Raw genomic sequence first — 22,499 nt, forward strand, 5'->3', positions numbered from 1 at the left:
TCGTCGGTTAGGTCGATGTTTGATAAGAAGACTAGTGATGGTTTTGAGATTTGTAGGGTATCTCGCGTGCTATTTATCTTCCATTCTCCAGGAAGGTAAAATACTATATTGACATTCTCCTTGTTTACTCCTCACATACTCCCGCATTAACACGAGTTTCTCAAGATGTTAAAATGCGTCACGCATGAGGCCATCCCAGAAGCGATGAAGATTGTCCTCATCACGGCTAATTTAAGAAACTATACGACCTCTCGCTCGATTTCACGGTCTTCACTCTTCTTAGCCTGAAATGAATACGGAGAATTCATTTCTGAAGAACTATTTTTGGTACAGCCAAGAGCGTCGATCACGGGCGATTGTAGTATCCAATCGTCTGGCGGTCATTACGATGCCAATGCTGAATAGCCTCGCCGGTTGTATGCGAATACGAGCTCCGCGCACTGGGTCATGGTCTTGGCAGAATTTTGATGTCACTTCGTATCAGTCCCTCACATGATGTAATATAGACATCCACTGATTTTTGACCATGGCTCGCTCAATTGTAGTGCGCTCATTCGACGACGGGGTAACCTCAGGCCGAGGCTTTTGTGATATGCTGCAACCCTGAACGTATGAGAGAAAGGTATCAAGACGAGACATCATAAGTTGGTGGCATTGCAGATCCGTCCTCGTATTGCGGGAGAGACGGGTTTTCGTGCAGAAGGCCCTCGGGCAGGTCTTCACCGGTCGTCACTTCATGCAGTAAAAGAGGGTAAAACGCCTTGAAGGATTTCCAAAGCCGTTTTCGATCCAGCAAGCTCCTGGTTTTCTGGTGGTGAGTGTCCTCGCCTGTGATTATCTCAAGTTTTAGTTGATGGCTAACGGTAATTGCTCTCTTCTTGGTAGATAGCATGTAAGGTCGAAGAGATTCCGAAGTTGCTTGATTTGGAAGCACTGGTGCCGAGGAGACGCGATATGAAGAGATATCTAAGCTGTCTACAGCTTCTGCACTCCGTGGGATCGTGATCCCGAACACGATCTCAATTTCCCCATCAGTGTCTTCAATATTCGACTGAGTCGTTGACAGGCCCCTACTGGCAGTCCATCGCCCTTTCTGTGTCCCGCGTCCTACTTGGCGTACGCATTGCTTCTCGCATGTCGTGGTGTCCTCGTGCCCACCAACCGTGGTGACCGTCATTAAACGAACTGTCTCTTCCACCCACCACCTGAGCTCTTTGATGACCACATACTTCATTTCCATAGGCCGATCCCCGGGGGTAATTGTTCGACGAGCGACAAGATTGGCAGAGTATGTTAATCTCGCGGCACTTGGGTCTACAGATACCTCTGGCGTCAGGCACAGTTCTGTTGACAATGTTGCCCCGTGATAGTTTCGAACGTGGCTGACACCATAACCGGGACCAGGAAGCACGCAGCGAGCTATCTGGATCGGTCTCGTCGTGCTTGTCGAGGTCCCTGAGGGCCAGGTTGCAGTGGCCGTAAGCGTGTAGGATACTTCCCCTACCATTGTCTTCATGGTTCCCGGCAGACTAGCAGGAATGGGAATAAGAAATTGAAATCGCAATAGCCTCATGCCACCGTGCTGGTCAGCTGTGGATACCGTTGGCGAGCCTTCTAATATACACTTCATGACTGTTTCTACATCCGAACAGCCTCGAAACTCATGAGCCGCATTGACTCGGTTCGGAGCGAGGCGCCGCCTCGACAGGCGCTTGAACAGATGGACATTTTTCTTACCGATAGCCATGGAGTCGCGTGTTCGGGTTGTTAACACTTGATCCAAGGTGAGTGTGATATCGGGGCATTCTGGCTGGTCGAATCTAGGAGACGAAATTGGTACCAGAACAGATCCAGACAATTGAGGGCTATAGACCTCATTGCGAGACAACAGGGTTATGTGATGGGTACTGGGAGCATCTAGCTGTAGCTCCCCCGGTTTCACAACACCGTCGGCGCATTGGTATCCATCGTGGATACGCTGTGTGCCAGGCATCAAGAGTTGTTGTATCGTACACGCGATTGATTAGGATGATGGGAGTACAATGAGTTGTCGCCAGACTTTTCACAGCCGGTGCCTGTCAATGCTTTTAACATGTCAGTCCAATGTAGATAAATGTACCATGGGACAATGTGGAGGTATAATAACGTGGGGCACCTGCTTCCTCGACATAGTCCATACAGATCACGAATCTGATGATGCTAATGTATGCAAGTGGGCCCGCGGTAGTTGAAGTTCCCGAAGAGGAAGCCAAGGAGTACGTTTATCCTTTGCGCTTGAGATGTAGATCCACTATCCCGAACCAATCACGTTCCTATCTTTCCTGAGCATCAGACATCGAAGCCAACCAGGGCGATATCATGGGTGCTCTTCACCTACCTGTGAGAATCGTGGTGCATTCAGCATGTAACCGGCTACAAAGGCCAATAGACAAAGACTAATCCACTAGAGAACTAATAAAGAATGGATTAAAGGGGAGGGCATAGAAGTATATAGCAAGAGGGAAACAGAGGATATGTATATTTGGTTTGGCAAAGCCTCGTATCCTTGGAGATATGTCCTTGATCTTAGAAAGACAACGCTTCTCGTCCAGTCGTAATAGACCACTGGTGTGGTAGAACTGTAACCTAACCAAGTTACATGTCCAGTTTGATTATCATTACTGGCCGGAATTTACCACTCAGGGTCGGTATACCTGTAGGTAGCAGAGGGCCGGCTTACCAACCCTAGACCTTGTTCTAGACGGTTTACAGAACACTGATGCATCGCTGCTACGGCATTGAAGAGACTGACCCGTACTGTCATACAGCAGGCTGGCCGATATGTGTTGTTCGAGAATGTTTCCTTTATCTTCGTCCCGCAATGTCTTGTTGTGTGACAGTGTTCGAACTTGAAGCTGGTCTGGATCGCTCAGGACGACCGAGAAGGGTAATACATGGTTGAGACTGGAATTATCGTCATCTGTGAAGGCCAATGAACGTAGCCTGTGCTCTACCGGTAAAGGCTGGTTGGAGAACAGAATGCTAGTATATGCACTCCCATGCGGCATAGACATGGAGAATGGCAGGTTGGCAGTCCTCTTCTGTTGGACTGGGACAATAGTAATCCAAGGCTGGATGGTTTATGTCTCTCAACTCTTGTTTATTCCCTTGGGATTACTCTGGCATCGTTGGACCGTCCAGTATTGCTCATAATTACTGACTTGGGTGGATTCGACAACCCCTTGATCATTCGAGCCCCGAAGCACGCTAATATCGAGGCGAGATCATCCACGATCCGTGCGACCAGCACAAGCTGCCGAGCCGACTCGCAGCCGATCGGATAACTAGTGTGGCCCCAACGGTAGCCAACCCGGTCTGGTTCTAAGCTTTGTACGTAATTGCCACTGTTGTTTGTCTTTCTTCTCATGGTTGTTAGAACCCATCCGTGCTTGAGAGGGTCTTAGGGAGTGGAAGTTGAGGAAGATATACGGAACTCGGGATCTCTCCATGTCCGCATGAACTGCATCATTCTAGAAGCAGCCACGAAAGCACGAAACAAATACAGAAACTCAATTAAATTAAGGAAGAATCTGGAATACTAGGATTTTCTTTTTACTGCATTATTTTTTAATTTATTAGTTGAAAACTAATATCAAACCAGCAAGGTGAAACTCTTTCGCAGGTAAGCTTTCCTCAGGCACTGGCGCTAGACACCTTGTTGCCTTGGTCGGCAGGGTAGCCGGTGGCCAACAGCGAAGGTCGGAAGCGAAGCCGGTCCAGGTTATCATGGGACTCAGAGTCCAGCCCTCACTAGTGCTTGGCTCCACGTTACTAGGAGACACTAAATCTAACAATAGAGGAGAGAGAGTACAAGATAGCAAGAGAGAGGGAGAAGATAAAATAGAAATAAAAATCACCAAAAAGAAACAGGAACAGAAAACGACCGAAAGTAGCGTTGTAGGACCAGAATTATCTCTTATCGCTACTATAGCAGTAATCAAGTATGCTACATATAATGTACTGCAGCATGCTTAAGATAAACGTTTTATATCGAAGTCTGGACGGACATTCCAGATCTGGAGATAATATCCCCCGTCGACCCACATCTGGCCTTTCTTTGGTTCCTACCCCGCATTAAACTCGAATGGCAAAAGTGAGTTATCTCAGCCTGCATGACAGTGGCATTGGCACGAGAGGGAGCATTACTAGCACACAGTTCGAAGGGAAAAAAAAAAAAAAAAGAGAACTGGACAACAACTGCTTGCTCAACCATGATCTCTGTCAAGCACAGATCCCCTTCCAAATCCATGGAAGCCGCACAGAATAAGGAAAACCGCGTCAAGAAGCGCTCGTCCAATGCGTAAGTTAGTCCCCGTGTCTCGGCGTGCCGTTCGCCACGTCGCTAACATCAGGCCGACAGCTGCCAACGATGCCGAAGACAAAAGATCAAATGCTCGGGATCGCAGCCGTGCGACACCTGTAGCAAGCGCAAATCAACTTGCACGTTCGATGATCGGGACCAGAAAATCCTCGTCACTCGGGGGTGAGGCGCCTTGGCTGATCTCTGGTTCGTGCAAAGGACACCACTGATCATGACTCTTCCAGATACCTCGAAGACCTCCAACGGCAGCTAGCACTCCTCAAGGGCGGCGAAGATGAAGCGTTCAGCCCGCAAAGTATGGAGCAGGAGGTGCTCCGGCCGACGACGGAGGGTAAGGCGTCGATATCGGAGGCGACGGGACGTGCCATACCAACCGATCCCATGCTAGGAGGCGACGACCTGGCCGTCGAAGGGGAACCGGAATGGGGTCACAATCTCGAAGGCGCATCGCAACTCACAAACCCATTATCGTCGGGTCCGTCCACGTTTATGGCGGCAGCATCCGGGCGAATCTGTAAGTGTTGCCTCCGTCGCCTCCCTTGTCCACGTTCACAGGACTCACGAGAAGTGTGGTAGTCTATCTAGGAACCTCGTCCAATTGGTCTTTCGCGCGCAAGATTCTGAGCATGACGCATGAGCATTTATACAACGCGCCCCTGCCCACGGGGAGTCTCTACTTCGACGGTTCGGCGTACGATCTAGGCTGGGAGGGAACGAGGACCACAGTGACCCACGAGATACCCATGGCACCTCCCTTAGACTTCTCCATCTACCTCATCAACGCGGTCAAGTTCCATGCCGGCCAGTTGTTCCACCTCTTCGACGAGGAAACCTTCATGGGCGGCTTGTACGCCTTCTACGAGAATCCAGAGCATCAGATGGCGCATTCGGGCTTGTGGTATATTCATTACTTGCTCATCCTGGCGTTTGGCAAGGCGTTTGTCGTGCAGCGAAATCAAGGGAGTCGACCGCCGGGGTGTGAGTTCTTTACCAAGGCATTGCAGTTACTGCCGGACACCACCAACCTCTGCCGGGATCCTATCGTTGCCACGGAGATTCTTTGCTGTATCGCCCTATATTTGCAATCGCTTGATTGTCGCAACTCGGCGCACAATTATGTAAGTCGCAAACCCTGCCCAGCGCCGCAATGTCGTTAACCGTGTAGATTGGCCAAGCAGCGCGCATCGCCCAGGCCCAGGGAATGCATACCAACATGTCCGCGGAGCACCTCGGGGACGCGATCGTCCAGCGATGCCGCCGGATTTGGTGGACCATCTACATCCTTGATCGCCAGATGACCTCGTTGATGGGGTTGCCGCAATCCATCCGAGACGATCAGCTACACCACCAGCTGCCCTACTTCCCGGGATCGCCCCAGAAGGCGATCGCCCTCAGCATGCAAATCAAGGTGTGTCAGATCATGGACGAAATCAGCAGCAGTAGGTCATCGCCCCATCTGTGAGACGACTTGTGCTGACGGTCCGAGGTGTTTATGGGCCGGATGGCCGCCTGAATCGGAATTTCCTGTTGCGAACCAAAAGCGCTCTCGCCAGCGCCGCAGAGGTGATCACCGAGCTTCGAAAATGCTACGACTTGCGCCTAGATGAGTCCTCAATCAGCGGCGTGTCCCGACTATCGGCGCACCTGCATCTACTCTACCATCAGGTCTGACTGCTTCGCTCCTTCGTGTTCGGGGATTGCTTATGGCTGACCGTTCGCAGTGCATCGTATTGGCAACCCGACCGGTGTTGTTTTGCTTTTTGAAGATGCGCATCCAAACCACCGACAGTTCGCTCGAATCCCTGAACTCGTCGGCCAACGTGCGCAAGCTGCTGCAGGTCTGTATCGACTCCGCGCAGCAGATCCTGAACATCCTGATGGTTCTCCAGCGACAGAATCTCTTAGGTAGGGACCCTTCGCAGACCCCGGGGTGGGCATCGCTGACCGTCTTCTAGACAGTTTCCTCCCGTTCGACCTCGAAGCCACGTATACCGCCGCTGTCGTCCTTGTCACCGCCCCTGCCGCTGACGCGTCCCTCCTCGACGACTGGACGCCGTGGTTCCACACGAGCGTCACGGTGCTAGATGAAATGATATCCCGGGGGAATTTGATCGCCGGGTTTCGCAAGTCGGAGTTGCAGCAGCTCGCCGGGATGCTGAGCCAGCTGGCAACCGACGGAGACCTTCACAGCACCGAATTGGCCAGGAAAGGGCAGCTGGATCGCATCATCTCCCGACTGCCCTCCCCGTCCACGCCGGATCGAGTGTTCGGGATTTCGGAAATCACCAATTTGAATCCGGGTCTGACGACGGACGAGATCATGGCTGTGGCGGAGTCGATCGATACGGGGGATGTGGATTGGATTGCGCACGCCGTCACGGAGAATCATATCTGGTAGTTACGATTTTTTTTATGAGTAGCGATGATATCCCATAGAAATGAGACATGAATTACCTGCCACGGAATGGACATGCGATGGTTTTTAAGACGTCTTGCGTCCCACCCGCTTTCACACACGGTCTTTGATCTATTTTGAAGGTGAAAAGTGACCGACGCGTAGAGGGACTCGGCCTGCACGGGAGCCGGGACTCGGTCGGGAAGACTGCCGAACGGGACACCGGCCGATCGGGAAGGTGTACCCTACATCCAGAGTCGTTTCACCGGCTTTTACGGCTCAATCAACTCTGAATCGAACGAATCCTTGGGAAAGAAAGGTAGTCGGTTTCTATTTTCCAGACGATACATGGCTAGTTGCTATGGAGACTGGAACGGCAGTCGAGACGGTGAAAGATGATATATATATACTGTGATCTATGGTCTTCTTTCCTAGTATAAGATAGTGCAATCGCTTCAAGTACATCGTAAAATTGAAAACAATTATAACAATAGTGCACGTACGAGACAATCAAAGCTTCGGTTTGCCAGGTTGAATATCTTTGAATTCTCTGGTCGACCCGATCCGCCAACTGACTGCGTCACCCCATTTGCCATCACCACTTTGCTGGGGCTCCTTCCAGCGCCAGCGTGGAACAGGCTGTTGCTGGTCGGAGGCCTCCAGGAGGGCCTTCACCCAGCGGCCGAACAGAGGAAACATCTTGAACCCATGTCCGGAGTCACCCGACAGCAGCACCACCGAGGACGAGGTATGCGGAACGTAGTCAATGATGAAGTCCGAGTCGCTGGTGTCCGCAAACCAACACAGGGACTTCTTCACCAGCGGCCGGTTGGCCAACGCGGGGAGCGTGTGTGCCAGTAGTTGCCGGATCTTGGCTTCATCCTCAGGGGGCACGAAGGCGCTGTCCGATACGGATGGGGCGTGCGACACGCCGGTGGCAGGATCCGTGTTGACGTATCCACCGCCCATCGGACACAACTTCAAGAGCTGCGTGACAGGATCGGGCTCAAAGAAGAACCCGAGATCGCGCGCGTAGGTGATGGGGATGCCTCGTAGCGCTGATGTCTCCTCCTCTGTCAAATGAACGTGTGCGACCGACCACGATTTGGCTACGACTTGCGACCCGATGGCTGGCACTAATTTGGCGGCGGCAGCCCCAGCCGCGACAATAACGAGCTCCGCAGGGTGGAAGCGACCGTTCCTCGTCCGGATGCCTGTGCTCTTGCCATCCTTGTAGGTCACTTCAGCGACGGCGCCATGCTCTCCCAGGAAAAAGCGGACCCCCGCCTTCTGGGTCTCCCGGTACACTGCTTTCAAGGCATTGCCCGAATGTGCGTAACCATCAAAGCTATTGAAGTATCCGTTCCAACCGGGGAACTGACCGTCAAACTGCCAGAACCGTTGTCGGATGTCCTCGTCTTTTTCGATCGGAAGGACGTGTGGTTTGAGCTCTGGGTGGCGGTTGGCGGAGGCCTGGAAGCGTTTGAGAGTCTCAACCGCTCGCTCGGGGGCTTTTCCCGAGACACAATGCAGGAAGCCGGTCTGGTGGAAGTGTGGAGCAAAGAGGGGAGTTTTCCACTCGGCGATCGCTTGCTATTCTGGGTTAGAACAAGACCAACGGCTGATGGGGCCCAGGAGTCTACCAACCATGGTCAAATCCGTGTAAAACGGATCTTCATACTCGGCGCGCACGATTTTGTTCAGGTCATTGGCAGCGGAGGGGCGAGGAGGGATCTGGTCATCTTGCTCAAAGACGGAGATGTTGTTATATCCATCCCGAGCCAGATGGAGGGCTGTCGAGAGACCGAAGGCACCGCCTCCGACAATGGCAATGGGCTTGGATTTGGAAACCATGATGGCCAATTCGTAGAATTCGTGATGCTGTCTTCACCCACAGTATCGAGAGCTGCATTAGTTCTTATATATACATGCAAGCGACCCCAGGGCTGCCGGGAAGGAGGTGAATGCCCGGGAGCGTTGCCGGTCGAGGGCCCGATAGTGATAGACTAGACTCCCGCGATAACAGCTTGCAATGCGGGGGATTTCGCACGAGCCCCACTTATAGCTTATCGCCCCATATCCATATCAACCATCGGGATGCAATCCGATGAGGGGTTGTGCCATGGTTCGATGGGTCGATGGGTCCAGCTCCTTGCCGTTCCTGGCGCATGCGCTGTCAGGGTTGTGAGGTTGTGAGAAGCGTGACCTCCCTTGATTTAGGAAAAATATTGCAGAGACAGGGTCTTGAAACATATTGCTTCCTACCAATCAAGTAAAAAGAGAGTAACTAAGTAAATACATAAAGACAGATAAACAGATCGATAGATAGACACACATACATAGACGGGTAAAGAGAGAGAAGAATCAAGCTTCGCTTCTACAGACTATTGGAAGTAGACAATGACAATGATATGATCAGGATTAAATAGCTTATGAGTCCTTGATATACGAAAAGACTACGTCAAATAGAAGTAAAACGTGAAAAACGTGAAATTTTGAAATCTAACTATATGTACATCTTTCCATCACATCGAAATTCATGCCGTCATGTAGTTGTATCTAGTGGTTGCTAGGATAGGTGAAGCCCTCCAAGGGGAAGAACTCCTCCTTGATCATTCTGGGGCTGGTGAAGCGCCGCAGCATGTCGGAGCTACCAGCCTTGTCGTTCGTACCACTGGCACGAGCACCGCCGAAGGATTGTTGTCCGATCAGAGCAGCAGTCGTCTTGCAGTTGATGTAGAAGTTTCCAGCGGAGTAGCGGAGAGCATCCTCAGCTTCACGGATCACACGGCGATCCTTGGCGAAAACAGCACCGGTGAGGGCAAAGCCGCCGCCCTGCTGGTCGGCCTTCTTCAGGATAGAGCTCCATTCGGCGTCAGGGTAGACATAGATGGCCAAGACGGGTCCGAAGATCTCCTCGTCAAACAGGCGGTGGTCAAGGGAGTGGGCCTGGTAGACAGTGGGGTGAACGTAGAAACCAACGGAGTCGTCGTAGGTACCACCGGCCACCAAGGTCAGGGAGGGATCCTTGTTGCTGGCATCAATGATCGACTTGATCTTGTTGAAGGACTGGCGGTGGATCACAGGGCCCATGAAGGCCTCAAAGTCCTTGTCGGGGCTACCGATAGTGATATCCTTGACACCAGCCTTCAGCGCCGTCAAGAATTCCTCGGCACGGCTCTCTGGGAGATACACACGGGAGGTGGCCGAGCACTTCTGGCCTTGGTATTCGAAAGCACCGCGGATGGTGTGGTTAACCGCGCTGGGGATGTCCGCGGTGTTGTGGATGAGGTGGAAGTTCTTGCCACTGGTCTCGCCGACCACACGAGGGAACTCACGGTAGGTCTTGTTGGCGATACCTTCGCCGATCTTGCCATAGATGCTGCGGAAGACATCAGATGATCCGATGAAGTTCAAGCCGGCAAAGTCGCGGTGAGAGAGAGCCACGCTGGTGACCTCCTCCGCGTCACCGGGCACAAACTGCACAACATCCGGAGGCAAGCCAGCCTCAAGCAAAATCTTGTAAACCAATGTGCTCGCGTAGATGCTGGATGGCGAGGGCTTCCACACCACCACGTTACCCATCAAGGCGGGAGCTGAGACCAAGCTGCCACCCAATGCTGTGAAGTTGAAGGGCGAGACCGCGTACACGAATCCCTCAAGGGGTCGGTATTCCATCCGACTACAAGAGTTAGCTAGGGGCTTCTCACAATAGCTCACTGGCGTCGGGCAGTACATACCTCCACATGCCATCAGTACCCCGAGTGGGTTGCTTCTCTAACAGTTCCGCGGCAAAGTTGCAGTTCTGACGGAAAAAGTCGGCCAACTCCGCCGCAGCATCGATCTCACCCTGCCAGACATTCTTTCCTTGACCGAGCATGGTCGCCGCAATCAGCTCATACCGGTATTTGCCCGTGGCCAACTCGGCCGCCTTCAAGAAGATAGATGCGCGATCGACGAAGGGGGTCTCCTCCCAGCTCTTCTTGGCCTTGAGAGCGGATTCGATGGAAGCAGCGACCTGCTCCTTGGAGGCAAGGGGGTAGTTGGTGAAGGTAGTGGCATGCTCCGAAGGAAGTGGTTGATTCACAGACTTGGAGACCTTCTGTGCCACACCGTTGTAGAAGACTTCACTTTGGACGGGGAGTTGGGACCGGAGCTGCTTCAAGGCTTCTTCCACCTTGGCGCGCTCCTGGGAGCCTCGCAAGTATAGAGGCTATGAGGAAAGGAATTAGCCGCCTAGAATCCTATGTTCAAATATGTGATTTGCACTCACGTTGGGTTCATTTCTGGCATCGGGGAGTCTGAAGGGCACGGTCGCCTTGGTGCGGATTTGCAAAGTCGCACTCGGGAAGGGTCGCAAACTACGCGCAGAGGAGCGCGCAGGGTTGGACAGTCTCATGGAAAGCATCTTAGTAGAAGACATGATGAATTGAGGTGATGAGGGTGAAGACAAAAGCCAGAACGGCATTCCAAGCTGCGGGCAGCTCCATCTTATGAATTGGAGATTTCGGCAAAGCATCCGACGCTAAGTCTGGGGTTTCCCCACGCCACGACTGATAGCCATCATGCGCCTTCGGAAGGGAAGCCGAGTGCCTTCGATACGGATGACCGATGATAGAGAGTTCTATTACTCATGGCGCGCAATCAAAGGGCCCCTCTCGGCCGGTTCGCTGTTTCTCGCACGTTGCCAGCAGGGTGTTCATCCGGTGTGGAATGCTGCAATGGCAACCAAGTGAACAACTCCCTACCACGAACGAACAGTATCCCGGCCACCTGCCTTCATGAGCTACACAACATCACAGACACTCCATGGCGATTGGGGTAGCTCCGTTGCGGGGAGACTCGCCGGAGACTTGACCGCTGCTGCAGTATCGGCATCGCTGATCGCGCCTACAGTGACCATTATTGATCGGTATGTTGGTATGGACAATGGTCGCCTTGGGAATGGTCACTGATGAAAACAATACAGAGCCCTTGTCGAACGAGCCTCGTCCAACAGACCTCTTCTCCAAAGTCTCCGTTCTCACACCCTGGCTGCTCTGAAACGGCCGGGCGCATTTGTCTTCTCCCGCCCATTCGGTCTCGTATGGACCTTATATGGAGCGACTTATGCGGTCGCCAATGGAACTGAAACCATCACAAAAGAGATTTGTCCAACCAGAGTTGACCCGATTACATTTGCCACAACATTCATCGTCAATGTTCCTCTCGGTGTCTGGAAGGATATCCGATTTGCGCAGCTCTTCGGAAGTCGCATAGAATCGAGCGCAAAGGATGCTCTTCGTGTGTCTAGCAAGGTCGTCTCAAAAGCTGCCACGGCGACCTTCCTTCTCCGTGATGGAGTAACTATTTTTGGTTCCTTCACCCTAGCCTCCTGGTGCTCGTCTATGATCCCCGATAGTCTTGCCTCCCAGCCCAGCTCAAAGACGGTCATCACGCAGATCGTTGTACCCGTCCTGTCACAACTGGTAGCCACCCCGTTACACCTCCTCGGTCTCGATCTATACAACCGCCAGTCGGGGGTATTGTGGGCGGATCGAGTCGCTACGATTCGGAGACATCTGCCGTCTGCCACAGTCATTCGCTGTGTTCGGATTATTCCGGCCTTTGGATTTGGATGTCTAACCAACATTGGTTTGCGGGAGTTCTTCCATGAACAGTGTGATTGATCTGTAGTCCTAGAAAGCGAAGCTGGTAGAGCCCACATAAGCCACGCGATACATAGAGTTACATGAGATATGAGTTGAAATGATAATTAATTTTCATGGCACCTATATGGTTTCTACTCTCTAGTATCATTCAAATGACGTGTACCGTCCATAAGGCGTGCAATGGTTACGGCTTCCCGTAAGGCTCTCCCAACATGGCCGCGCACCCCAGCTTCCTCCATAACCATCAAACCTCCAATGGTACATCCCTCAGGCGACGTGCCCTGATCCCTCAAGACTGCCGGATGCATGCCACTTTGCAGAAGGGCTGCTGTTCCGGTCATAGCCTGAACAGTCATGGTCCGTGCCAGGTCTCTCGGCACGCCAACTGCCACGGCCGCATCAATCATAGCGTCGACGATCACGGCAAAGAATGCGGGAGTCGATCCGGCCACCGCCGTCGTGGCATCCATCAAGGTTGGGGGGATGTGCACTGTCTTCCCCAAATTGTCGAAGACCGCATCTGTGATCTGCTGGTAGTGCTCGGGGACCTCTGGCTCTGAGATCTCGATGGCTGTGAGGCCTTGCGAGACCGATGCGGCAATATTAGGCAGTGTGCGTACAACCCATGCTCGACCGCTGGCATTGCTGTTTGTTGTCGGACTGCCATACAGGGTGGTCTCAAGCTTCTGCCGGGTCCAGCCAGCAGCGACGCTGATGAGGAGCTTGGTCGATAAAGCCTCACTGAGACCGGGAGTTGACAGCACTTTCTCGACCACAGCGGGGTCCACGCCCAAAACTACCACGTCTGAGTCTTGGACAGCCTGGATGTTGTCTCGCGTAATCACCAAGCTTTGTGAGCGGTTGGGGAATTGCGCGGCCAAACGCTGCTCGGACTCTTGACTCCGAACACATGCAATAAAGCGGTTGAATGGCGCGCTACCCTCTTTATCATTGGGGCCATCGATTAAGCTCTTCAGGATGGCTCCTCCCAAGTTGCCTGGGACATGTTTAGTAAAATTGCCATGGTCGCAACGGAGACATGTTATTTACCGCAGCCAAGAATACAAAGCGTAGAGTTCGCCATCTTGATCAAGATTGGATCGTTGTGAATATTCCTCCTGCGCAGATTGTTATCTTCAACAACAAAGGGCTTTTTGGACGAGAGTCCTTAGATAGTGTGGGTGCAGCCGACGGGATGATGTTGTCTGGTGGAGTTCAAGTCGGGCAGGCATCCGAACCGATAAGATAAACCAACGGCTTTGGACCCCGAGCCACGGATCTTCATCGACGGATTACCCCTCCATGATAACGCATATCGGTGGTTCCTCTCATTACGAATCAATTCTACAAGTGAACGGTGAGTGAGGGGGCGAGTGAAGCGGGCTTTGTGGGACTAGAGCAGGATACGCGACAAGATATGGCCAGTTCACTGAGATAGATAGATTTAGGTCATGATAATCGTAAAATGCATTTCTAAACAGTAGGCTACGCTGAGAATGTAAAAAGTGATTTCAGCCTTCTTCCGATCTCCGTCTTCAATGCCTGATATTCATCCTTTGTCCTCGACACTGCATCACGGTTCTCAATCGCGCGCCGGAGGAGATATGCCAGACACTCCCCCATTCCACCCCATGTGGAGCATTTGTAGACTTGGGGAGACCCATCGGGTCCCTTCAATTGTAGTAGACTAAAGCTGACATCGTCGGACATGCCGTGCAGCTGTGCAAAGCCAACAGGTACGGTGGGCAACTTGGCCGCGAGACGCTGCTGGTGTAGATGATGAGCAGCCATCACGCTTTCCTTGTTGTGGCTCGCAAGGAAGAGGTTCACGGAGGGGAAAGGACGACCGCTACTGGCTCCAAACTCGCCCAGTTCCTGTCGCAGTGCCCCTTGGGCAATAGAGTTATATGCGTCATCGGTGTTCTGCTTTGTGTCGTGAATCAAAGATCGATCGTCGGAAGCCATATACGCGCCCCGTACCAGCTTGAGTCCAAGAGTGAATCCTTCCTGGCTAGCGGCGGTGAGATGAGTGGCCAGAGTAGTAGGGGTGCTCTTGAGATAGGCCTGGTAGGTATTGTAAACGAGTGCGTATCCATCCCGGTTGTACTTGCGCATCATCTCGATCGTCACGCGTGCAATTCCTCGTTGGAAATGTTGAGATTCAGCGTCAATCAGAATGCGAGCTCCTTTGTCTTTGCACTTTTGGCAGATTTCCTCCAGTGCTTCAATCATCTGTACAGGGGGCAGTTCACCGGCAGCGAAAGCTTCCGTCACGGCTGGTCCGGCACCAGTCAACCTGGAGAGTCAGCAATACGTTGAGTAGGAGGTTGTCAAGTGGTACCTACTTCATAGCCAAATAATCATCTTCGCCGAGCAGGTCGACTGTCTTCACTGTGCCCTCGCGCCACGCCTCGATATGCTCACAATATCTCTTCCCAGCGACATCTTGCCCATTTCCTTGTTCCGTGGTGACACCGAGGCCTTGTTGACTCTTGGTTGAATGATCAAAAACAGTTTCCTTTGCGTATGTGAGGAGCGTGCCCCGAAATCCCAGATCTTTGAACATCTGCACGGTGGCCTGGGTCTCTCTGCCATTTTCACCGGCGCAGAATTGCTTGTAGAAGGTCCATTTAAGGATGGTGTGGAGAATGATATTGCGGTCTACGTTCAACAGAAGGCCGTTTCCGGACTTCGACAGGCGAGATAGAATCGAAAGAGAGGGTTTGAGGAGGTATGGTTTCGAGGTGATAGCCGCTACCAGCAGGGATCGCAGTAGCATGCTGGTCGGCAGAGCTGACAGAGGAGGAAGGGTGACATTGGGAGCACTCTTGGTTTCAGCCAACACCGAAGTCGACACGGAGCGCACTCTTAGTCGGCATTTGCCAACATTATTGAGTGGTGTGCCGACTCCACATCGTGATGTGAAGGTTCCTAAGGTTGCGAGTGGCGCTGCTTTGCCAGAATGTATAAGAACCATTGCTTGGGATGTTCGTGATATATCGGGCCCAAGCAACAGAGAAAGTATCCAGCAATGATCATATACCGATGGTTGTGTCCCTTCTGGTAGTCAAGTACTACGTCTATATATACGTATAGGGCATCCTTACTTATCATCCACTGACCCGGAGAACCATGGTCTCATGATACTCTATCGGCTGGCCTCCCGGGGTAGAGATCTGGACAAAGCTTGCGACCCCCGCGGGGTCATTGATAAAGAAGCCAAACCATGGTTCTGGCCCACAGATACGTGTGACATGACTGGAGCATTTAGCGGTTCGATGGGAAGCTCTCCCGTAGATGCGTCCCCCTATCGGTCACCCACGCCGACCTTGCTAGTAGACGGACTCTGCATCTTTCATCGGATTAGAACCTCTAGCACCGACTGAACGTGCCAGACGCAGGATGCAACCCTATCGAGATCATTCTTTTGGTTATCTCTTTCTGTGGAGTAGAAATGCAAGAGAACACGGAACTCCGTCCCGCGAAACTTCACCGGCATGTTGCTACAAGGATGTTGATCGATGTAACATCTATGTATGGCATACATTTAAGTAGCACAACCTTCATGGGTGGTTCAGGCTCTCGACGTACTTACTTACACTCTCGAACGCCAGTGAGATATTAAGCCATTGTACCCCCCAAAAATGGATCTGTTCACAGGTTCTGCTTTCCAAAAATGCAGCTTGCTACAATCAACCCTATGAGTGTTCCAGGGTTTGTTTTTCGAACCCGTTTACCGTGGCGTCTTCTACCATGTCTCCGCTGGTATCCACAAGCATCATCCCTTGATAAACATTCTTCGGTGGGTCTCGATAAGCACGGGGTTTCACTGCCATATTGGGACACGGTCCTATTGACTCTATGAATCCTTCTCGTCTGGTTTCTTCCGAGCTCGACCAGGTGACACCGGCATGGCTTCCCGCGATGTTATGTACATATAATTGCTGTATTTCTATGTTAACAACAGATCGGATTGCCTCTAATCAGGACCAATAGTAAGATTATCTCGCAGTGTAAGTGTCAAAAGGTGTCTCGGCCATTGGGTGAGGAAAAGTTCCGTGGTTTCTTGGCCGCCATCATTTTCCTACCGCGTCTGGTAAAGAGATCCGGACTTTCCGCCGCTGGGCCTACGGGCATCGATCCGACTGAGGTTGAAAGAAGCGCAAATGCTGATTCAAACCCTAAGAGCTTAATGGCTCGCTAGTTCCCCATGCTAACTTTGGACATATATGAGGATCACCGCCGTACCACACAATTCTCCCCAGATGCCCAACGAAGTATAGATCAGGAGAACGGAAGGGCCGGATGGGAGGTATTCAGCGTTCAGGAACGTCATTCGAGGTATCATTCTTGCTGGTGATAACGAGCTCCACCAATGTGACGTTTCCCCGCAGTCTTTTGGCGATTATCATGAATTATCATGAAAGGTGGACCACGGGTGCCTTCCCGGGACCCAGCAAGCCGCCGAATTACCTGAGACACTGATCATCGGCTGCGTACCCGATGGTTGATCTTGCCCGCAAAGTGGGTATAGAATTTGCGGGGAAGTCTCGAAATGACGATAAGGCATTCTGTTATGCTATGCAGAGCATTGAGGCTTCATCTTTCATAGGTGGCTGTGTCATATTAGCCCGGCCGACGCTATGAGATACTGGCCCGCTCCGCTTGCTGAAATGAAGCGATGATAACGACGGATCCCTGCGCTAAGCGAAGCTAACGAGAATGATAGACAGGTTTAAAAAGGCTGCAGTGTCCCACTTCGGCATTGGGACTCTGAAATGCACTTGGCGCTGGCTCGCACATATTCCTCATGATGTTGAAAACCAAAGAAGACCCTAGTGAGCTGGCTCCAGTTCCTTCCCAGGCCGGGGAAGTCCGGGACATGCCGACCTATGTGACCGATGATGTGTTTGGCGAAGTCACCGAGAATGGCCCCAACTATCGTAATGTACGCACCTTGCGAAAGGCACCATGTCGGACACGGACTGACTCTCGGACAGGTTGGATGGATAGGAACAGTCGCGCTCATGATGAAGTCTCAGATTGGCCTGGGGGTCCTATCCATTCCAACCGCCTTCGACACATTAGGGATTATCCCAGGTATCATCTGCCTCTGTGCGATTGCTGTGATCACGACCTGGTCGGATTACATGATCGGTGTTTTCAAACTTCGTCATCGCTCTGTCTACAGCATCGACGACGTTGGTGCACTCATTTTTGGTCGGATTGGCCGTGAATTTCTGGGGGGTGCCTTCTGCCTTTGTATAGCTATCCGCCCATGGATAGGGGAAGGCCATTCGCTGATAGTGCATTAGATTGGATTTTTGTGTCTGGCTCCGGCATGCTCAGTCTCTCCATCGGTCTGAACGCGGTCTCCACTCATGGGGTATGTACTGCTGTCTTTGTGGCAGTGGCTGCGATCCTTGGATTCATGTTCTCCAGCATCCGGACCCTCGGCCATATCACTTGGCTCGCGTGGGTCGGGCTTGTATGCATCCTGACTGCGAGTAAGACCTCACTTCCTCCTTCGTATCCTGTGGCTCTTGTCTGACAACCTGACCAGTCCTCATGGTGACCATCGCTGTGGGTGTTGAAGACCGGCCCGCGTCGGCACCGAAAGATGGCGTTTGGGTGTCCGACTTCAAGATCGTCAACCATCCGAGCTTCAGCGAGGGGATCACGGCGGTCTCCTCCCTGGTCTTTGCGTACTCCGGCACGCCCGGGTTCTTCAATATCGTATCCGAGATGCGTGATCCTCATTATTATACTCGCGCACTGCTCATCTGTCAGGCGGGAGTGACCGCTGTTTACATTACGATCGGCTGTGTAGTCTACTATTACTGCGGGTCGTATGTGGCTTCGCCAGCCCTCGGTTCCGCTGGACCGACTATGAAAAAGATATCTTATGGCTTTGCCTTACCGGGGTTGCTAGTCACGACCACCCTGGTCACCCACGTAATGCCCTTTGCATATAGATCTCTGTACGCTGCATGCACTAACGGCTCCGTAGATCCCGGCAAAATATATCTTTATCCGCATCCTCCGAGGGTCAAAGCACCTGACGGCCAACAGTGTGATCCACTGGGGAACATGGCTCGGCTGCACCTTTGGAATCACCCTCATTGCCTACGTGATTGCGAGCGCGATCCCCGTCTTCAATAGCCTCGTCTCGCTTATCGGTGCATTACTAGGAACCCTCATGTCGTTTCAGCCCATGGGTTGTATGTGGCTGTACGACAATTGGAGCAAAGGTAAACAACACAAGTCACTCCGGTGGATGTTGATGGTCTGCTGGAGTGTCTTTGTCATCGTGATTGGAACATTTCTTATGGTTGCTGGTACGTATGGATGCATTGTGAGTGTGATTGATACCTACAACGCATCTGGTGGATCCGCCGCTTGGTCGTGCGCCGACAACTCGAACTCAACATGATCTCCGACGGAGATTTCGGCTGTCTTTTTGAGACATCCTCTACGAGTTCAAGATATATATACATGTGCGTCAGACAATTTCGTGTAATCTAGATCGTAGGTTCACGCCTCTAAAGTGTGAAGGAGGATACGTCTGGCGTTTTGCAAACAAGCCGTAGCAGAAAAACACTGTTAGAATAGAAGAAAGAAACAAAATGTTTTAAAAAAAAAGAAAATACAAAAAATACCAGTCTGTCCAGGCCAATCATACCTACGCTGAAGACTGGAGGACCCACTGGGCCAAACCCGAATACGATATCATACAACCTGATATTAGATAAGGCGTCCTTCGCTGATACGACATGAAGTTAAGTTCAAGTTACCAACACTTCAGGTGGATCTCATTTGCTGCGGACGGACTAAAACACTTCCCCCATAGTACATAGACATTATCACATGCTCCATGGAGGTGGAAGCTTGCCAGAATACGATTGTGGAGGGGATGGGAGTTGTTCGATCGACAGATCTCCCTGTTTGCTCACACGATTAACTTCCCTATTCTGCTGAACAATTTCTCGTTATTGTTCGAGGATTGTCTCCTGGCTAGTCTTACAGTTGGGTGGAACAGGACAGACGAGTCATTTACTCTGACATGCCTTGGGAAGTCAAGAAAGCCACACCGGCGTCTGTTCTTTCGGTAAAAAGCGGAGCCCACTTGCAGTCTCGCCCCTGTCGAAATGGTTGAGGGTTGCCAAGCCAGCTAAAAGCGCTTGCAACGCCCCAAAGCCGAACCAATTCTGGTGGTGAACACCGAGGCCTTGGCAGGCACAGCTCGCCGGATGCGTCGGGTTTCTTTCTCCTTGGAATGTGCGAATCCAACGGTGAGGAGATACCCTCTCTGCCTAGGGTAGCAGGGAATCCAAGGGGAGAACAGCGGCTTAATATCTTCGCACTCAGGAGGTGGCCGCTGATCGTGAAATGTACGCGCATACCCCTTCGCGGTAGACGCCATGAGGGCAGTATCAGCCCTACGCCACGTAAAGCTCTGACTGGCTATTGGGCACCACCACCATTTCTGGATCCTTGCTTTTCGGAGGTTTTGAATCATGGAAGTCTGCTTCAGGCCCGAGGGAGACACCATGGTTATTGGGTGCACTCGGCGTTTCGATTGAAGGTCATGACGACGCTTGGGCTCCACCTTGGCGGGAACGGCAGATATTGACTGGGGAACCGAAAGAAAATCATTGCCTATAACGGTGCAACTCGCTATCTTAGGCCTCGAGTAACCTTGGCTCCTTATGGCGAGGAGGGTGTGAATTTTGCCGAGAAAAGCAGGCGAGAAACTCATCCTGATCAATGAAAGGCCAAGTTTTTGGACAACGGTCGCGAACTGACCACCGAATCAAGGCTGTATTATTATTAGGAACAGGAAAAAGCCAAAAAAGAAAAGAAAACTGGCAGTACAGTGTGGCTGAAGGTGTGCCACCATGATCCACTTAGCCAAATACTCTCGGTGATTGGCCAAATTACGGGTCGCGAACAATTGTAGAGGGATCAGATTCCCCCATGGTCGCGTGCATATGGAGATCATAATTTCATAGGCAGAGCGCATATCTTACTCATCGGAGTTCAGCAATCGGTTGTTCCATTTCTTGGCTTTATGGGGAGCCGATCCATATTTATTGACTGCATTCCCCCCTTTCCCCCAGGCCCTGCCGGGCCCCTTCGTAGGGGAAATCACGAACCATTCAGACCATGGTGAGTAACATCTTCACTTGGTTCCTGTATGTCGTCAACCAGGTGTCCGACCTGTCCCTCCAGCCGATTCAACCTCAGGCGAGGTTGAGGCCGGGGAATCAACAGGTCTTGGCTCCACCCAGTACGACTGAGGCGCTCGATACTGGTCCGTCTATAATCCAAACACCGACGACTGAACCGAGTATCACACCGTCACCCACGAGCCCACCGCCAGCAGAGGCTACCGATGAATATTGGGATGACATTATCACTGGAGTGTATGGAATCCCACCGCTGCTCAAGATCCACGACCGAACTGGGATGGTGAAATGGAGTTGGGGTCGGGACGACGTTACCCAGGAACTTCCGCCTTATATTAGGCACTGTCTGTATAGCGACGCGAATGATGCCACTGAAGTCAAGTGGATTAAGAACGGGACCGCCATTGCGGCGATCTATAGCGATCTCGTGCTCATGATCAACCATACCCCTGACAACCCAGAGACAGACAAACTGATCACATTCGCTGTCTGCCGGCAGAATGAGTTTCTCTGGAATGCTCATACCCTTGAGCCGTTGCCTGGAGATCGAGTAGCAGTCGGCACCACGGGCTCCAACGCCTGGGACGGCATCCTCGTCTATAACTCCAGCGTCGATAACCCCCTGGTGGACGAGCCGCTGATCCTGCAGAATATTACCGGGCTGCGCGCCATACACGGCATGATTTGGGACGAGCAAGAGCAGATGCTGTGGGCCGCTGGTACGGACGCTGCAGCCGATGGATCTGACCCAATCCCTGCGTACGGAACCATCCAGGGCTATCCCTACAATGCAACCACCGGCGAGCTGGAAGACACCGAGGAATTCATGTACCGACTCCCGGAGGCATGGGATCAGGAGACGGAATGGGGCCCAGGATACCCCTGGTGGTGTGGGCCACACGATCTCGTTCCCATTCCCAATGACCGAAAGTTTCTAATGTCGCAAGACCGAGGGCTACACGCCTTTGACCTGGACACCCGTGAATTCTTCCTCGATAGCAAAGGCGTGATTGATACGTATATGAGAGGGTTCGAGGTCACCACCAACGATCGCAAAGGCTTTGACAGGGCAGGAGAGTACCACGAGCTACCTGAATCAGACCTGAAGGGGTTCAGCATGGCGCCGGATGGAACCTTCGTCTATGTACAGTCCCTATGGCGATTGCTACGGGGGAACCACACAAATATTGTCGTCGATGGAGTCAGACAACAGATCAACCTGGGGGACGAGATTTACCGATCGCGTTGGTTTGCAGACATTCCCGGCTGGCCGAAACCAGCTGCATAAGAAACCCAGCGAGACTGCAATTCAACATTTCTTTTCTCGGCAACCCGCCTGCTGTCATCCCAGAGGGCACAGCCATGGCACCGCTCTGTGGAGTTGGTTGCAACCGTGGTGATAGATGACGACATGTTTGTGCCGCCACATCACCTCGGGAATCTGCTGAAGCATGCTATCATGCCGGTCATGATGCGCGAGCATATTTTCGCATATACATTTAATCGTAACCTACTGCAAGAGCCGGAGGAGCCACAAATAGACGACGACCCACGAATATCAGATCACATCCGTTTGGGAAACGGATAACACCATCAGCTCAACGCCACCGCGTGGTCGCCTTACCTCATCCCTCGCCTCGGGTCTTATGCTCATAGATTCGTTAGGGGCAAGAAGACATGGAGGGAGATCATGTTGATCTCCCGGCCTAGATATACCATCAACGCGAATCGCGTGAAGTATGTACATAGTATTATTTTGCATATGAATACCATAAATACGGACATAATTTCATACATCTATCCAGTTGCACTCCTCTCAGAGCTCTCTTAGCAGCTTCCTGTAATCTGCCTTAGCTACCAGACACTTCACTTTCCTGATGCAGTGGGCTGAGTCTTTACATGGT

At 52.0% G+C, this 22,499-nt stretch overlaps 10 protein-coding genes across 10 annotated transcripts; 4 read left to right on the forward strand and 6 right to left on the reverse strand.

Moving 5' to 3' along the window:
* Positions 1-584: 584 nt before the first annotated feature.
* Positions 585-1,993, reverse strand: BDV37DRAFT_291803 (uncharacterized protein; the record flags this gene model as incomplete). Its single annotated transcript, XM_032089033.1, has 5 exons — positions 585-1,038; positions 1,075-1,147; positions 1,187-1,307; positions 1,341-1,500; positions 1,531-1,993. The coding sequence occupies 5 exons, from the start codon at positions 1,991-1,993 to the stop codon at positions 626-628; spliced, it is 1,230 nt and encodes a 409-aa protein (XP_031943974.1). The 3' UTR covers positions 585-625.
* Positions 1,994-4,250: 2,257 nt separating this feature from the next.
* Positions 4,251-6,758, forward strand: BDV37DRAFT_269702 (Zn(II)2Cys6 transcription factor; the record flags this gene model as incomplete). The annotated part of the gene is made up of 8 exons (XM_032084407.1): positions 4,251-4,339; positions 4,400-4,522; positions 4,585-4,874; positions 4,937-5,478; positions 5,526-5,799; positions 5,847-6,025; positions 6,082-6,265; positions 6,316-6,758. The coding sequence occupies 8 exons, from the start codon at positions 4,251-4,253 to the stop codon at positions 6,756-6,758; spliced, it is 2,124 nt and encodes a 707-aa protein (XP_031943975.1).
* Positions 6,759-7,265: 507 nt separating this feature from the next.
* On the reverse strand, positions 7,266-8,609 carry BDV37DRAFT_280618 (NAD(P)/FAD-dependent oxidoreductase; the record flags this gene model as incomplete). The annotated part of the gene is made up of 2 exons (XM_032086617.1): positions 7,266-8,348; positions 8,403-8,609. The coding sequence occupies 2 exons, from the start codon at positions 8,607-8,609 to the stop codon at positions 7,266-7,268; spliced, it is 1,290 nt and encodes a 429-aa protein (XP_031943976.1).
* Positions 8,610-9,312: 703 nt separating this feature from the next.
* On the reverse strand, positions 9,313-11,178 carry BDV37DRAFT_291806 (Aldehyde/histidinol dehydrogenase; the record flags this gene model as incomplete). The annotated part of the gene is made up of 3 exons (XM_032089034.1): positions 9,313-10,437; positions 10,496-10,968; positions 11,029-11,178. The coding sequence occupies 3 exons, from the start codon at positions 11,176-11,178 to the stop codon at positions 9,315-9,317; spliced, it is 1,746 nt and encodes a 581-aa protein (XP_031943977.1).
* Positions 11,179-11,536: 358 nt separating this feature from the next.
* On the forward strand, positions 11,537-12,424 carry BDV37DRAFT_280620 (uncharacterized protein; the record flags this gene model as incomplete). The annotated part of the gene is made up of 2 exons (XM_032086618.1): positions 11,537-11,667; positions 11,725-12,424. The coding sequence occupies 2 exons, from the start codon at positions 11,537-11,539 to the stop codon at positions 12,422-12,424; spliced, it is 831 nt and encodes a 276-aa protein (XP_031943978.1).
* Positions 12,425-12,537: 113 nt separating this feature from the next.
* BDV37DRAFT_280621 (pyrroline-5-carboxylate reductase family protein) lies at positions 12,538-13,490 on the reverse strand (the record flags this gene model as incomplete). Its single annotated transcript, XM_032086619.1, has 2 exons — positions 12,538-13,403; positions 13,457-13,490. The coding sequence occupies 2 exons, from the start codon at positions 13,488-13,490 to the stop codon at positions 12,538-12,540; spliced, it is 900 nt and encodes a 299-aa protein (XP_031943979.1).
* A 401-nt stretch (positions 13,491-13,891) lies between these two features.
* Positions 13,892-15,606, reverse strand: BDV37DRAFT_291808 (FAD-linked oxidoreductase-like protein; the record flags this gene model as incomplete). Its single annotated transcript, XM_032089035.1, has 2 exons — positions 14,752-15,606; positions 13,892-14,702 (listed from the first exon to the last, which is right to left on the reverse strand). The coding sequence occupies exons 1-2, from the start codon at positions 15,381-15,383 to the stop codon at positions 13,892-13,894; spliced, it is 1,443 nt and encodes a 480-aa protein (XP_031943980.1). The 5' UTR covers positions 15,384-15,606.
* Positions 15,607-17,219: 1,613 nt separating this feature from the next.
* On the forward strand, positions 17,220-18,839 carry BDV37DRAFT_269708 (transmembrane amino acid transporter protein-domain-containing protein; the record flags this gene model as incomplete). Its single annotated transcript, XM_032084408.1, has 5 exons — positions 17,220-17,354; positions 17,407-17,611; positions 17,722-17,913; positions 17,970-18,361; positions 18,417-18,839. The coding sequence occupies 5 exons, from the start codon at positions 17,220-17,222 to the stop codon at positions 18,837-18,839; spliced, it is 1,347 nt and encodes a 448-aa protein (XP_031943981.1).
* Positions 18,840-19,118: 279 nt separating this feature from the next.
* Positions 19,119-20,225, reverse strand: BDV37DRAFT_242369 (uncharacterized protein). The gene has a single exon (XM_032081307.1). It carries the CDS (start codon positions 20,163-20,165, stop codon positions 19,578-19,580), a length of 588 nt encoding a protein of 195 aa, XP_031943982.1. The 5' UTR covers positions 20,166-20,225; the 3' UTR covers positions 19,119-19,577.
* BDV37DRAFT_242370 (uncharacterized protein) lies at positions 20,203-22,395 on the forward strand. The gene has a single exon (XM_032081308.1). It carries the CDS (start codon positions 20,573-20,575, stop codon positions 21,881-21,883), a length of 1,311 nt encoding a protein of 436 aa, XP_031943983.1. The 5' UTR covers positions 20,203-20,572; the 3' UTR covers positions 21,884-22,395.
* The last annotated feature ends 104 nt before the right edge of the window (positions 22,396-22,499 follow it).

This window comes from Aspergillus pseudonomiae (genome assembly GCF_009193645.1).
Source record: "Aspergillus pseudonomiae strain CBS 119388 unplaced genomic scaffold BDV37scaffold_15, whole genome shotgun sequence".
NCBI lineage: Eukaryota > Fungi > Ascomycota > Eurotiomycetes > Eurotiales > Aspergillaceae > Aspergillus > Aspergillus pseudonomiae.

Excerpts from the sequence above, each read along its gene's own strand:
- BDV37DRAFT_242369 (XM_032081307.1), bottom strand. The coding sequence starts at position 20,165 with ATGAGTTTCTCGCCTGCTTTTCTCGGCAAAATTCACACCCTCCTCGCC.
- BDV37DRAFT_242370 (XM_032081308.1), top strand. The coding sequence starts at position 20,573 with ATGGTGAGTAACATCTTCACTTGGTTCCTGTATGTCGTCAACCAGGTG.